The 12,645-nt window shown below is 47.3% G+C and overlaps 1 protein-coding gene and 1 long non-coding RNA gene across 2 annotated transcripts; one reads left to right on the forward strand and one right to left on the reverse strand.

The window, feature by feature from the left end:
- Positions 1 to 2,235: 2,235 nt before the first annotated feature.
- Positions 2,236 to 6,183, forward strand: LOC135385684 (uncharacterized protein K02A2.6-like). The gene has a single exon (XM_064615142.1). The coding sequence runs from the start codon at positions 2,236 to 2,238 to the stop codon at positions 6,181 to 6,183; it is 3,948 nt and encodes a 1,315-aa protein (XP_064471212.1).
- Positions 6,184 to 10,736: 4,553 nt separating this feature from the next.
- On the reverse strand, positions 10,737 to 12,293 carry LOC135369648 (uncharacterized). Its single transcript, XR_010415106.1, has 3 exons — positions 12,117 to 12,293; positions 11,786 to 12,004; positions 10,737 to 11,289 (listed from the first exon to the last, which is right to left on the reverse strand). It is a non-coding gene; the product is annotated as an uncharacterized LOC135369648 (long non-coding RNA).
- Positions 12,294 to 12,645: the final 352 nt, after the last annotated feature.

Raw genomic sequence — 12,645 nt, forward strand, 5'->3', positions numbered from 1 at the left:
TGCAATAAGGCAGGCGTATACTTTTACCCTTTTGTGAACAGTAGTAGGTCTACCATGACGCTTATGCTTGCTATTACAGTGCACTTTTCTCTACACTGGTAATAAGTGTGCGGTATCTGAAGACTGTGTAACTGGAAAACATGCTCTGCAAATGTAGAAGCAATAATTCACAATGATTTTGCAGGTATATTAGTACACACAGCAAGATCTTCAGATAACAGTCTCTGGGCAGTACTCATCATTACACCTATCATGAAAAGAGCACACAGACTGCAAGCATCAGGGGAAATCATTTTTATTGACTCTACTTCCTCCTGTGATGCAACACACAGCACAACCACCCTGTTTCTGGTAGCCACAAATGCTGGAGCTGTGCCCATAGCTGCCATCATCCATAACTCTCAAAGTACTCAGGGCTACTGTGAAGCATTTAGATTGCTACAGCAACATTATCCTAACTGCTTCGTGGGACTAGAGGTATGTAGCAAAATAATAAAACCTACCAGTGGTACCTGTAGTTTAGATAAGTAATGTAATGATGCTTTTGGTCATGTACTTTTTTAGTGTGCTGTCTCTACATAATATCCCGCTCCCTTCTCCTCATAATAGCCTGTCTGCAGAACAGAGAACACAAAATACGAACAATTGGACTGCATGTGTATCAGGCACAAAAAAGAAAAAAAAGGAAAAAGATTTAGTTTGGATCTAACAAAATACCACATTTTCAGGTGTATATTTTGAACAATCAAGACACCTAAAAATACTTCGAAATACAGTCGACCCACGTTTATCCGGATCCTGCGCTATCTGGTCAAAAAAGTATGCGGACGGATTTCTCCCCATGTATTTCGCCCTCGTTTATTCGGACTTCAGCTTCCGGACTCGGACGAGAATTCCAGGGAACAGAAGTGACTAATACCCAACAACCAGCTTCAGTTATCCGGTCATTGTCCACGAATGACACTTGGCCCACACCTAGTCAAGAGAGGTCGAGGACCCTGGTCATGGCCTCCTTTTTACTGACACAAAGACGGTGTTGCTAGGACGAATTTTCTCCCTTTCCAACTTTGCACGTTACACAAAGTAATCCACTGAGCAGTCTGGTCATTTCAGACTGAGAAGGTCCGCAACGAGGACCCCTGCGCTGCAATCACAGATGACGACATCGTCAGTGTCGTCGTTTCCGATAGTGTTCATAAAGAATCTGATGACGAAAGCGTGGCTGCACCAGCTGTGACGCTAGGAAATGCACGAGCGGTACTGAGAACAGAGAGAGATATATATTATGGGTTTAATGGCACAAAGGCAACAAAGACCATAGAGCGCCAAAACAATGGTGAGTGTGTGGTGGTGGGAGATGATGTGAGAACAGCGCTATTTTTTTTTTTCGTGCAACAAAACAATATTTCGCAAGTCAATGCCATTAGCAAAGGTTTGCAAGAACTGGATGTGTGTATTAGAATGAAACATATGACAATGAATAGTTTTCTGTGTAATGGTCAACAAAGGCGTCCTTTTAGGATCACTCTGGATTTTCGTGTTTCACTTATCCGGTTTCCCCGCTATCCGGACATTTTCACAGGAAACGAAGCCGTCCGGATAAACGCGGGTCGACTGTACAATGATGCCATGAGCATAGCACTTTGGACAGCAATTTATGGCACTTTCCTTGTCACTGCAAGCCAAGCATCTAACCATGCTAATCATGCCAAGGACCCAGAATGACGTCCACTCACTAGTGGGCATCATACTGGATCCTTAATTGAGCCACTATTGCACCTATGTTTGCAAGCTCTACGAACAACTAATGTTTACAAAGTGTGAAAGGGAAACACATAAGAAAAGAAATTAACTCGCAACACTACCGAAACCAAACCGCATATACAGCATGCTTCCCAAAACCACCACTCAAGTCGACTGACCAACTTTCATCTTGGTGCTATATATATATTTGTGTAAAAATAAAGCTACCCCAGATATGCATTGCCTACTTTCATGGCAGATTGCTGTCGTGTGAAGACGACGACGTTGACTTAACGCAGAGCAGTCTGCGCGTGTGGTGTGGTTTTGGGGCAATAAAGCTTTGAACGTGTTCTCTCTCTCGGAGACGGTCGCTTTCTTCTGCGCTCTCATCCTGGCGGACACACCTCGACCACGACATGGTGGCAGCGGTGGGATAGCTGGTCAAGGCGACGCGTGTCCTTCTTCGCCGCTGTACGATCGAGCGACGCTGCAATGACGTCCCAAGGACTCACAGAAGCTGCCTGCGCATCGACAACCGGCCCTCTGGCACCGCCTTTCAACCCGTTCGCGGTGGAACCTCCTGGGAAGTTTGACTTTAGGCGGCCAGAGGGGTGGAGGCGATGGGTCACACGATGGGAACGCTACCGAGTGATATCCGGACTCCAAAAGCAGGACGCTTCAACTCAGATCAACACGTTTCTCTACGCGATGGGTAGCGGAGCAGAGGACGTGCTCATTTCGTTGCGTCTGACCGAGGAAGCGGCCAACGATTACGTGCAACTGAAGGCGGCCTTCGACAAGTACTTCGTCCCGAGCAAGAACGTCATATACGAGCGCGCGCGCTTCAACCTTCGATCCCAGATGGAACACGAAACTGTGGAAGAGTTCGTGAAGGAGCTTCACAGTCTGGCAGAGTTCTGCGATTTCGGTCCATTGAAGGACGAATTGATCCGAGACAGAATTGTTGTCGGCCTACGAGACCGGGCGTTGAGCGAACGCCTGCAACTCGACGCAAGTCTCACCTTGGAGAAAGCCGTGAGCATGGCCCGGAACTCCGAAACCGTCAAGGGACAACAGAGTCTCATTCGCGGAAATGGCACAACCTCGGAAACCGTCGTGGAGGCTTTGACTTCGGCGAAATCTGGAGCGACAAAGGGGAGCCGGTCCCGCACTGAGCCACGTACTGGGTACCCTGAAGTACAATCTGCACCTTGCAAGTGGTGCGGTTCACGCCAGTTTCATCAAAGGACTGACTGTCCGGCTCAAGGGAAAACTTGTAATCTCTGCAAGAAATTAGGGCACTTCGCCTCGGTATGCAAGTCAGCATCCCCGTCACACAAGTCCGGAACTCGTCGGCGACAGCAAGGCAAAGCACGACGAGCGGTTGAAGAGGTTTTCCTTGGTGACATCCGAAACCCATCGTCTTCTGATGCATGGTACATCATAGCCAAAGTTGATGGTAAACCTGTGAATTTCAAGGTCGACACTGGCGCGGATGTTACGGCTGTGCCGCCCACTGCGCTTTCTAGTCAAGCCCGCAACTCTCTTACTCAGCCTCTCAAATCACTCTACGGTCCTGGAAGGGCGAAGATAAATACCCTTGGGCAAGTAGAAGCTGAAGTCTACTGGAATGGGAAGACGACGACCCAGGAGATCTTTGTCGTTCAGGGTCTCCAGCATGCTTTGTTGGGCCGCCCTGCCATAAAAGCATTGGATGTGCTTCCACAGCTACTCTCGGTTAACCACGATGTCGGACTGAACGCAGTCCCATCGGAGTTTCAGTGCCTATTCGGGTCTCTGGGGCGAATGAAGGCTACGTACAGCATCCGACTAAAGCAAGATGCAAGACCACACGCCGTCACTTATCCACGGCGGGTCGCACTGCCACTGTTACCGGGCGTTCAAGCCGAGTTGCACCGGATGGAAGAGCTTGGCGTCATCAAGAAGGTTGAACACGCTACGGAATGGTGTGCGCCAATGGTCGTCGTCAGAAAGAAGAACGGAAGCCTGCGCATTTGCGTAGATTACGGCGAACTAAACGCACAGGTTGTCCGCGAGCGCATCTTTATGCCGACAGTTGAAGAGAATCTCAACAAGGTCACACAGGCAAAAGTTTTCAGCAAGCTCGACTGCAACGCTGGCTACTGGCAAGCGCCTCTCTCCCCAGAAAGCTGCGAACTGACGACGTTTATAACGCCACTGGGAAGATACCAGTTTTTGCGTCTTCCATTTGGAATTGCTACTGCCCCTGAGTTTTTCCAACGCGAGATGCTCCGGATCCTGCAAGGACTCGAAGGCACAGTGTGCCACATGGACGACGTTCTGATATTCGGGCGGAACGAAGACGAGCACGATAAGCGACTGCACGCTGTGCTACGTACGCTAAAGGATGCCGGCGTGACTCTAAACGAGGAAAAGTGTCAATTCAGAAGATCCAGAATCCACTTCCTTGGGCACATACTTGACGCTAACGGTATCTCTGCAGACCCGGACAAGACCGAAGCCATTCGGAAGATGCCAGCACCGCAGTCGGTTAGCGAGCTGCGCTCATTTTTCGGCATGCTCAACCACCTTGCAAAGTTTCTTCCTCACATGGCCGAAAAGACGAAAGCCCTCCGCGATCTGCTGGCGTCAGATGCTGCGTGGTACTGGGGCCCTCAGCAACAGGAAGCTTTCGAGAAGATAAAAGAAGAGCTCGCGAGCACCCCTGTTCTCACGTACTACTCCCCATTGCGGCCACATACGCTGTCAGTAGACGCGTCGTCGTATGGTCTCGGAGCGGTACTCCTACAGGACGAGTCGGATGGCGAACGTCATCCAGTTGCGTACGCCTCCAGAGCACTGACTACGACTGAGCAGCGTTACGCGCAAGTGGAAAAAGAGGCCTTGGCGGTAACGTGGGCGTGTGAGAAATTTCGTATGTACGTGCTGGGCCTCCCTTTTCAAGTACAAACGGACCACAAGCCTCTGGTACCGATCCTGACTTCTAAGAGGCTAGATGACCTCACTCCTCGTCTGCAAAGACTGCGAATGCGCACCTTGGAGTACGACTTCTCAGTCACATATGTACCCGGCAAGGAGTTGTACACTGCCGACGTGCTTTCCAGAAATCCGGTTCCCGACGTCAACGGCAATAATGACATGTTGGAGTCGGCTCTCAAGGACTTCGAGGTCCTCACCGTAGACCTGCTGCCGGCATCACGCAACATGCTATCGCGCATCAGAAACGCTTTGCGGGTAGATCAAACATTGTGCCGAGTAATGGAGTACTGCGAAACACAATGGCCTCCTGCCAACACCCTCCCAGCCGATCTGCGTAGGTACGCCAGCCTCTCCGGGGAGCTCTCTGTCGTCAGAGGTCTGCTCCTACGTGGGTCTCGTCTGGTCGTGCCCCCAGTTCTTCGCAATGAAATCCTGGAAAGGTTGCACACAGGACACCAGGGGATTACGAGGTGCCGTGCGAGAGCTCGGGAGTCAGCGTGGTGGCCAGGAATCAGTCTGGAACTACAGGACTACATACGTCGATGCCCGACCTGCCAGGAGCATCGAATCCCGGGGGTGGAACCACTAATGCAGTCGACGCTACCGCAACGACCGTGGGAGACGATAGGCATGGACTTGTTCTACGCCAATGGACGAAGCTACTTGGTAGTCGTCGACTATTTTTCGAAGTTTTTTGAGCTGAGCAGACTCAAGACCACAACGAGCGCAAACGTAATTGCGAAGATTCGGCCTATGTTCGCACGGTTTGGCGTGCCTGACGTTGTTCGGTCGGACAACGGCCCTCAATTCGCATCAGGAGAATTTCAGTGGTTTCTGTCGACGCAAGGAATCAAGCACGTCACGTCGAGCCCACATTTTCCGCAAAGCAATGGACAGGCCGAACGCACGGTCCAGACGGCGAAGGCCCTTTTGAAAAAGGAACTGGACGTCAACAGCGCCCTCCAAGCACACCGGACGACACCCGGAAGCTGTGGGTACGCGCCGGCTGAACTCCTGATGGGAAGACGACTCCAATCGAACGTCCCTGTGAACCCGAAATCCCTCATCCCTTCGTGGCCATATCTCCACACATACCGAAGACCGTATCGGAAACAACAGGTCGCAAGGGCAACTGTGTATAACTCGCGACGCCGGGTGGCGGAGCGTCCAGAGCTGCGGAGCGGTACAAGGGTCCGCATCCTGGCGGGCGCCGGAGCACATGGGACGATTCTTCGACAAGCAGGAACCCCGAGGTCGTATGTTGTGGGAATGGAGGGTGGCACCACAAGGCGAACCACGAGACACCTACAGGAGTCGTTTTCAACCGCAGCCGGACAGAAACAGCCGACAACAGTCGGCAAACCTCCAACAGCGCCAACACAACAGGACCAAGGCGTGGTCAAGACACGGGCTGGCCGAGTGGTTAAGAAGCCAGACAGATACGGCTATTGTACATAGTGAAAGAATCAGACTTTCAGACTGAAAGGGGAAGGTGTCGTGTGAAGACGACGACGTTGACTTAACGCAGAGCAGTCTGCGCGTGTGGTGTGGTTTTGGGGCAATAAAGCTTTGAACGTGTTCTCTCTCTCGGAGACGGTCGCTTTCTTCTGCGCTCTCATCCTGGCGGACACACCTCGACCACGACAATTGCCAGTCGTGCACAATGGCTCATTTATCGGTAATAGCTTTGTAAGTTTGCAGAAATGGCACATATTCTGTTGGAATAAAACGGCGAAACAGGTCATATCACCCTTGTAATCCATGGCAGTCCAAGGGGCTGGAGTGATGTCAACATGGCCATTAGAAAGTTGCTTGTGGATGCTACTAGAGCAACACATGGAAAGAAGTTCTATATGGATGCTAATTCCTGGTACACAGAATTTGTAGCAGGTGGCATGACAGCGGTCACAGCTCTGCTCAGCAACAGAGACAGCCCTGTTCACACCAATATCAGCCCATTCTGGTCCCGTTTTGTCGTACACCACTAGAACTGTGTCTGTGCTTGTGTGACTAGGATATTTTTATAAATACCCCATGTATGCAGACGGAGGAATGTACGAGGGTGGTTCCATAAGTTTCCGGCCCAACGTAGAAAATGCGCGCGAATTTGAAAATGCGATTAAAGGGACTCTGACCAGAAGTTCGACAAATATTTCGTTTGCATCTATTACGAAGGTATAATATGCCTCCAAGCCACACGCGAAATATTTTGGCTGTGCGCGGAGGCAAAGTTTGCCAAACAGGGAGCTGAAAACCGGCTTCGCTTTTCCCCCTCAACTCGCGCAATCGGGGCCGAAATCTAGCCTCTTTGCAGTGGACATCCGCCAATTTCCGTGTGCGTGACGAAGTCACGAGGGCCACGTTTCATTGGGCGCCCGGACCGGAAGTTCTGTTGTTAGTGAGTCTGTGAGAGCGCCGGCATCCATCCGGAATGCCCGATCGGGCAATATGGACGTCGAAGGCAGAAATGCGGAGACTTCGAGCCCGGAACTTCTTTCTGACCTTTCTGCGATCGAGACATCGAGAAGAAAATTCTGCGTGCTGAACAGCTCGGTAGGCTTTCGAAACGTCGCCGATGCCGCGAATGCGAGACGAAGTTAGAGCTCTACGAACATCGGTTACAGATGAAGCAAACAGCATGAGTCGCCTGTCTTCAGGTAAGCGATGAGCTTTTTAACGCACACTGTGATCGAACATGTAAACGTTCGCAGAAATTTCGTGTTCTGATATCTAATGCGCACTTGCTGTTCATGGTGCCGGTGTGGCTGGTGTGTCATAATGCCTAAGGAGATCGAATGCTTGTGCTGCAAGGAGCTCGAAAACACTGCCGAATGACTGCAGTATGAGTGCATTACAACCCACAAAGATTTCCAACTTCTATTCTTCAATATGACTGTCCTGAAGGTCGCATATTGAACTCCGTGGGCACGCGAACCTATGAGCGACTGTATTCACAAGTAAGTCACATGTGTCCTTGTCGAACGATGTTAAAATTTGGGCGCCCAAAACTGGTTTGGTCCTGCAATAGAGTCGTTAAAAACTCCAGTACAGGGCGCAGCACATAAAAAGGCTATACAGTACACGACTCTGAACTGGAGAAAACCAATATAGGCAATTTTGTAATTGTCAGTGTGCTGTGTCCCGAGTCACGTTTTTATGTATTGCCCTGTGCATAAGGTTTTAGCGTAGGTTTTTAGCGATATTGAGTGTTCTTGATTGTCGATTCAGTGAAAAGTAAAACAACTTTGGGTTCTAAAAGAACACAGCATGTGCAGTAATGTACAAGGTGTGGGTAGGTAAACTGCAGTTACTCGCAGGTACATGTAGAAATCACAATGCACACACACTGTACTGTAACCGGTTACCTATTTGCCTAAACTATATTTTATGTACATCTGTGTAGACGATGCAGATACACTGCGTATCGCCAGTTTGCAAGGTGAGTATGGCACAAGCTTGGAAAAAACAAGATCATGGTCATCCCAGCCTGTGCAGTGAAGAGGGTATGGCAAGCCTTTCCCACAGAAAATGCCACAGGCTTCAAGTACCCAAGATCCTAACTGGGGGTACCTCTTTGCACAGCTCGTCTATCACATTTAAAATAATTCAGCATCTGTATTTAGGATGATCTATAGCTCTCAGGATGATGCATTGTTCATGAGTTCAACATGTTGTGTTGAAACACAACACTAGTCCTTTTTAATGAGTCTTGCGGAATGATAGATGAGCACTCCTTTCGTGACATTGTGTACCATTGCTACAGTGAACAATTTCTTGAGCAAGACTGATGAACGAACAAAAAATAGAGTCTTGTCTTCCAAATATGTATGTTCCTTGTAACTTCCGTATTTGTTAAGTGACCCATGTTGATGTCCCCCCTCATGTAATGCCTGCAATGGCCTTTGAGATATATTCATAAATAAATAAATATCAAAACCGGAAAAAGATGTAACACGTATCCTCTCTTTGTGTGAATGATACATAGACATTCTCAGAAGATTTGTACATAGTCACACTTTGCCTCATTTTGCATAAAGCCTAGTTCCACCTCTTATATCATCTCCGCATCTTCAATCTCCAAAGCAGTACAAGGCTAAAGTAATCAGTTACTACATAAAAAGAAGGAGGGGAGGAAAACAAATGCTGGCACATCTAAAATTCGAAGAAACCCTGGTACTTTCACGGGGCTACTCACGGCTCAGTGCTGGATCAGATCCCGATGGAAAACAGCTTTTCTGAGCCTCAGTGATAGATTCCCTTGATTGCACTGACTGTGAGGCACATCTCATTGGCTTGGTGGCAAGTGGGCTTGTGTCTGATAGTAAGATTTGGAAGAAAGGGAGCAAGGAACATCTCTCTACGGTCTTAAGAAGGATATCAACGTTACCTGTCAAGGTACAGCATTTCATGTTGCTTTCAGTAAGTACAACACTCCTCATAGCAGTTACCATTCGTGTTGGGAAAGCATGCTGAAGTTAGCTCAGGCAGTGCATCCAGAACTGTGAATCGGGTTCATAGAGAGCACCTGGTGAGAGGGACAGCAACAGTGTCCAGTAAAGACTCTCCAGGAATTTTGTGCAGGTTTGGGGGTCACACCTTTTAATAGTGTTGATGGAAAGCAGGGTGTGTGAAACACTGACTTCTGGTAGATGAATTCTTGTAATTTATAACCAGGTACCCATGTTCTAGTAATCTAGAAAAAGCCTTGGCTCTCCTGGAGGAAATTGCTAATGAATCTGAGTGTCTTTTGTGGAAACAGGTCGTAACTGCCTTTCTATCCACCCTTCTTAGTTGCCCTAGCAAAAGCAAATATGTAATGCTGTGCACCATATCTGATGCTAGCACACTAATTGCTTTGAGTGTTCTCAGGCTTCTGAAATGGAGCTACCTCGTACATACGCTGCGCAATGTCGGCAAGAACATAAATCAGACTGCCTTTACTTTTTAAATTGGCCCTTCAGTGCTTCATGTGACTGCAAGAATGGCACCCCCAAAACAATAGGCAACAAGAGTGATTTCAGCAATGTATTGAGCTTTGTAAAACAACAACTTTATTTGAAAATATATTCCAGAAGCCGGGTGACAACCTCATAATGTAGCGTCCTTTACTACAAACACCGCTCAACACAACGAATAAAAACAGAGCGTAAACGTTTTGTCGCCTATCCGGGTGGCATCATCAGTACAACAGAGGCCAAAGATGAGCACATCAGCCTATCTAAGAGGGAATCTTACACATCCGATAGGGGGCCACGGTATGTATTACAGGCTGAAGCATCACGCCTGATAAAGCAGGATTCTAAGAACTTTCTAGGGTCCCATCGCTAGTCATGAGCAAAGGTTACTGCACCATCAAAATATATGTCCCTTAGGACAGCAGTGATAGACTGATTCGGTCCTGTTTAGTTAAGCTAAGCATTAGTAGCCCTGGCTCTTTTAGTCTTGTCCCACGTCTTTTGTCTATCTCGCCAATGTAGGTTGTATCAGATTCTATGCACTCAACTTGATATGCACAGTCAAAATGCCTGATGGGCACAGTGCCCTCCAAATAGCGTATGAAATACATTGGATGGAAGGAATGCGGACCACCGATTTGACTCCTTTGATGTTGTTTTTGATTGTTCTCTGTTGGAGGGATGATGCCGCCTAGATAGGCAATGAAACGTTTACTCTCTTTATTCTTAATTGTTGTGTTAAGCCAGTGTTCTGAGTAAAGCATTTTACATTATGAACTTTGTTTGAATGATGATTAGTGGCGAGCTTCATACCCTGGGCCACTACTCTAACAATTGGTAGTGTGGCGAAATGGAATAACGAGCCTTGTAGACAATTTACTTGGCAATATATTTATTTCTCTCTCATAGGTTGAAGAACCCAGTGTGGTGTTACATAACGGAGGGGCACGTAATTATACAAGACCGATCACCAAAAGGCCTTGCTTTTGACTAGATTAAAATGTGAAGCGATTGTAATATAGCAAATGCTGCATGGTGGCGATACGATAGGTTCTCCTCACGAGTTGTCGCCACAGTTACGGTTAGTTGAGAAACTGCATATCCAGGTAGCAGGATCAAATTTTAATTAGGCTACTTTGGCCAACACGCGAGCGTAGAGCACAGTGTCAAAAGCCCCTACAAAATAAAAAGAATACTACATCTACATGGACCCAGAAATCAAGACAGTTTGAAATGCTGTGAACGAATTCCACTACGTTAGTTTTGCCTGAATACCCTTTTCTAAAGCCATGCTGGAATTTAAAAAAAGAAATTGACAGAGTCAACTTGGTTGACAACGTGGTAGTACATGATGTGCTCCATTAGTTTACAGGGAACCCTAAAAAGTGGAGCTGGTTAATAGATAGAAGGAGCATAGTTGTCACCTCTTCTGGAGACAGGAATAAGCTTGAGACCTATGTCCTCGACTCGCACACATACTAAGAACCTTTGACACAGATTAACGTATCTTCATTCCAGCTCTTTCACTTTCAGATGTTCATCTCTGTTGAGTGGTCTGTCATTCTTGTAATACAGATTGGAATTGAAATGCAGGTGCATAAGGGATGCTCTGAAAGAAAAAGTGTTTCGTTTTAGTCCTCTTAATGTTTCTGAAAACGAAAACAAACTTCACGGTGACTACTCTTCTGAAATTAGCAATTCCAGGATGACAGCAAAAAAAATATCTTGCCATATCATTATATCCACCTGGCACTTCAATTGAATAATGGCAGTTGAAGATGACGATGATTCAATTTAATGACGCATAAGCAACTCGGGCTATAGTGTGCCAAAACCATGGTAAAACTGTGACTTGTTAAATATCAGATGATTATACTAAAATAATATACTTTGTTGGTTGGTAAATTGAGATATAGACAAAAACATGATATGATAAAAATAAGCAATTGAAGAAAAGGCAATTGTTGGCTTTGTGTGACTGATGTCGAGTTTGCCACACTACGTGTTGAATAATAATGTACGCTGATACGCTGTAGCATATAAAGTACAATCATACACACGCTCAATATGTGGTGGATATGTGAAACCAATATACACATACTTACATTTCAAACTTTCTTGAAAAAGGCAGTCCAAGTCTGTCGGATTTGCCAGACTCTATACAAAGCCAGTAAGCACAGTGTGGAATGACTGATTCATCTTTCGAAGGCAGAGGTGCAGCTACCACGACGCTTCGTCATCTCAATGCTTCGGAGCGGCATAGCCTAGTAAGAAGCCATCAGAAGGATCTCATAACGATAACTTGGTCGAAAAAGTGGAGGGTTCTGTGGGATATGTAAGAAAGCATACGCGTTACACAACAGCTACGAGAATGATCGACTGCACCTGCATGGTTTTCAGTACGTAGACTTGGAACTGAAAAATAAATGTGCTAACCTTGTTGATACTACTTTTCCGTCAGGACCACACGAGAGCACATTTGGTTTTTTTAGTTGAAGGTATCATCAGGTCCCCATGCTCCTTTGAGATGCAGCAGACAGAAGTTCGCTGAGGCGAGTGACTGCCGTTGCGGTTCGTCGCTTCGCAGCAGATCAAGAACAGTACACCGCAACGATAGGTGAACCGTTCAGAATATGGTGACCAACTCCAAGACCAACCCAATGACCCGAACAAAGAGGATGAACCGGGAGTCACACAAGTTCGCAGTTAGAGAGCTCGGCATACGGCATCCATTACAGCTGACCAGATACGGAAGCATATATCGAACGCCGTGTACAGATTGAAAAGAAAATCGTAGAAACTGTTGCAGGTGATAAATGCAGGGTATATTTTTCTTCTTGAGGCTCTGTAACAAAAACATATTAACGTAGAAATGCCATTTCACGAAGGAAATTGACAGATATTGCGTGACCACGTGACGCGTTTGAGCCAATTGTGGGTGTTGCGAGTGGCCCCCGTGTTGACG

The sequence above is a fragment of the Ornithodoros turicata genome, chromosome 1 (genome assembly GCF_037126465.1).
Source record: "Ornithodoros turicata isolate Travis chromosome 1, ASM3712646v1, whole genome shotgun sequence".
NCBI classification, from domain to species: Eukaryota; Metazoa; Arthropoda; class Arachnida; order Ixodida; family Argasidae; genus Ornithodoros; species Ornithodoros turicata.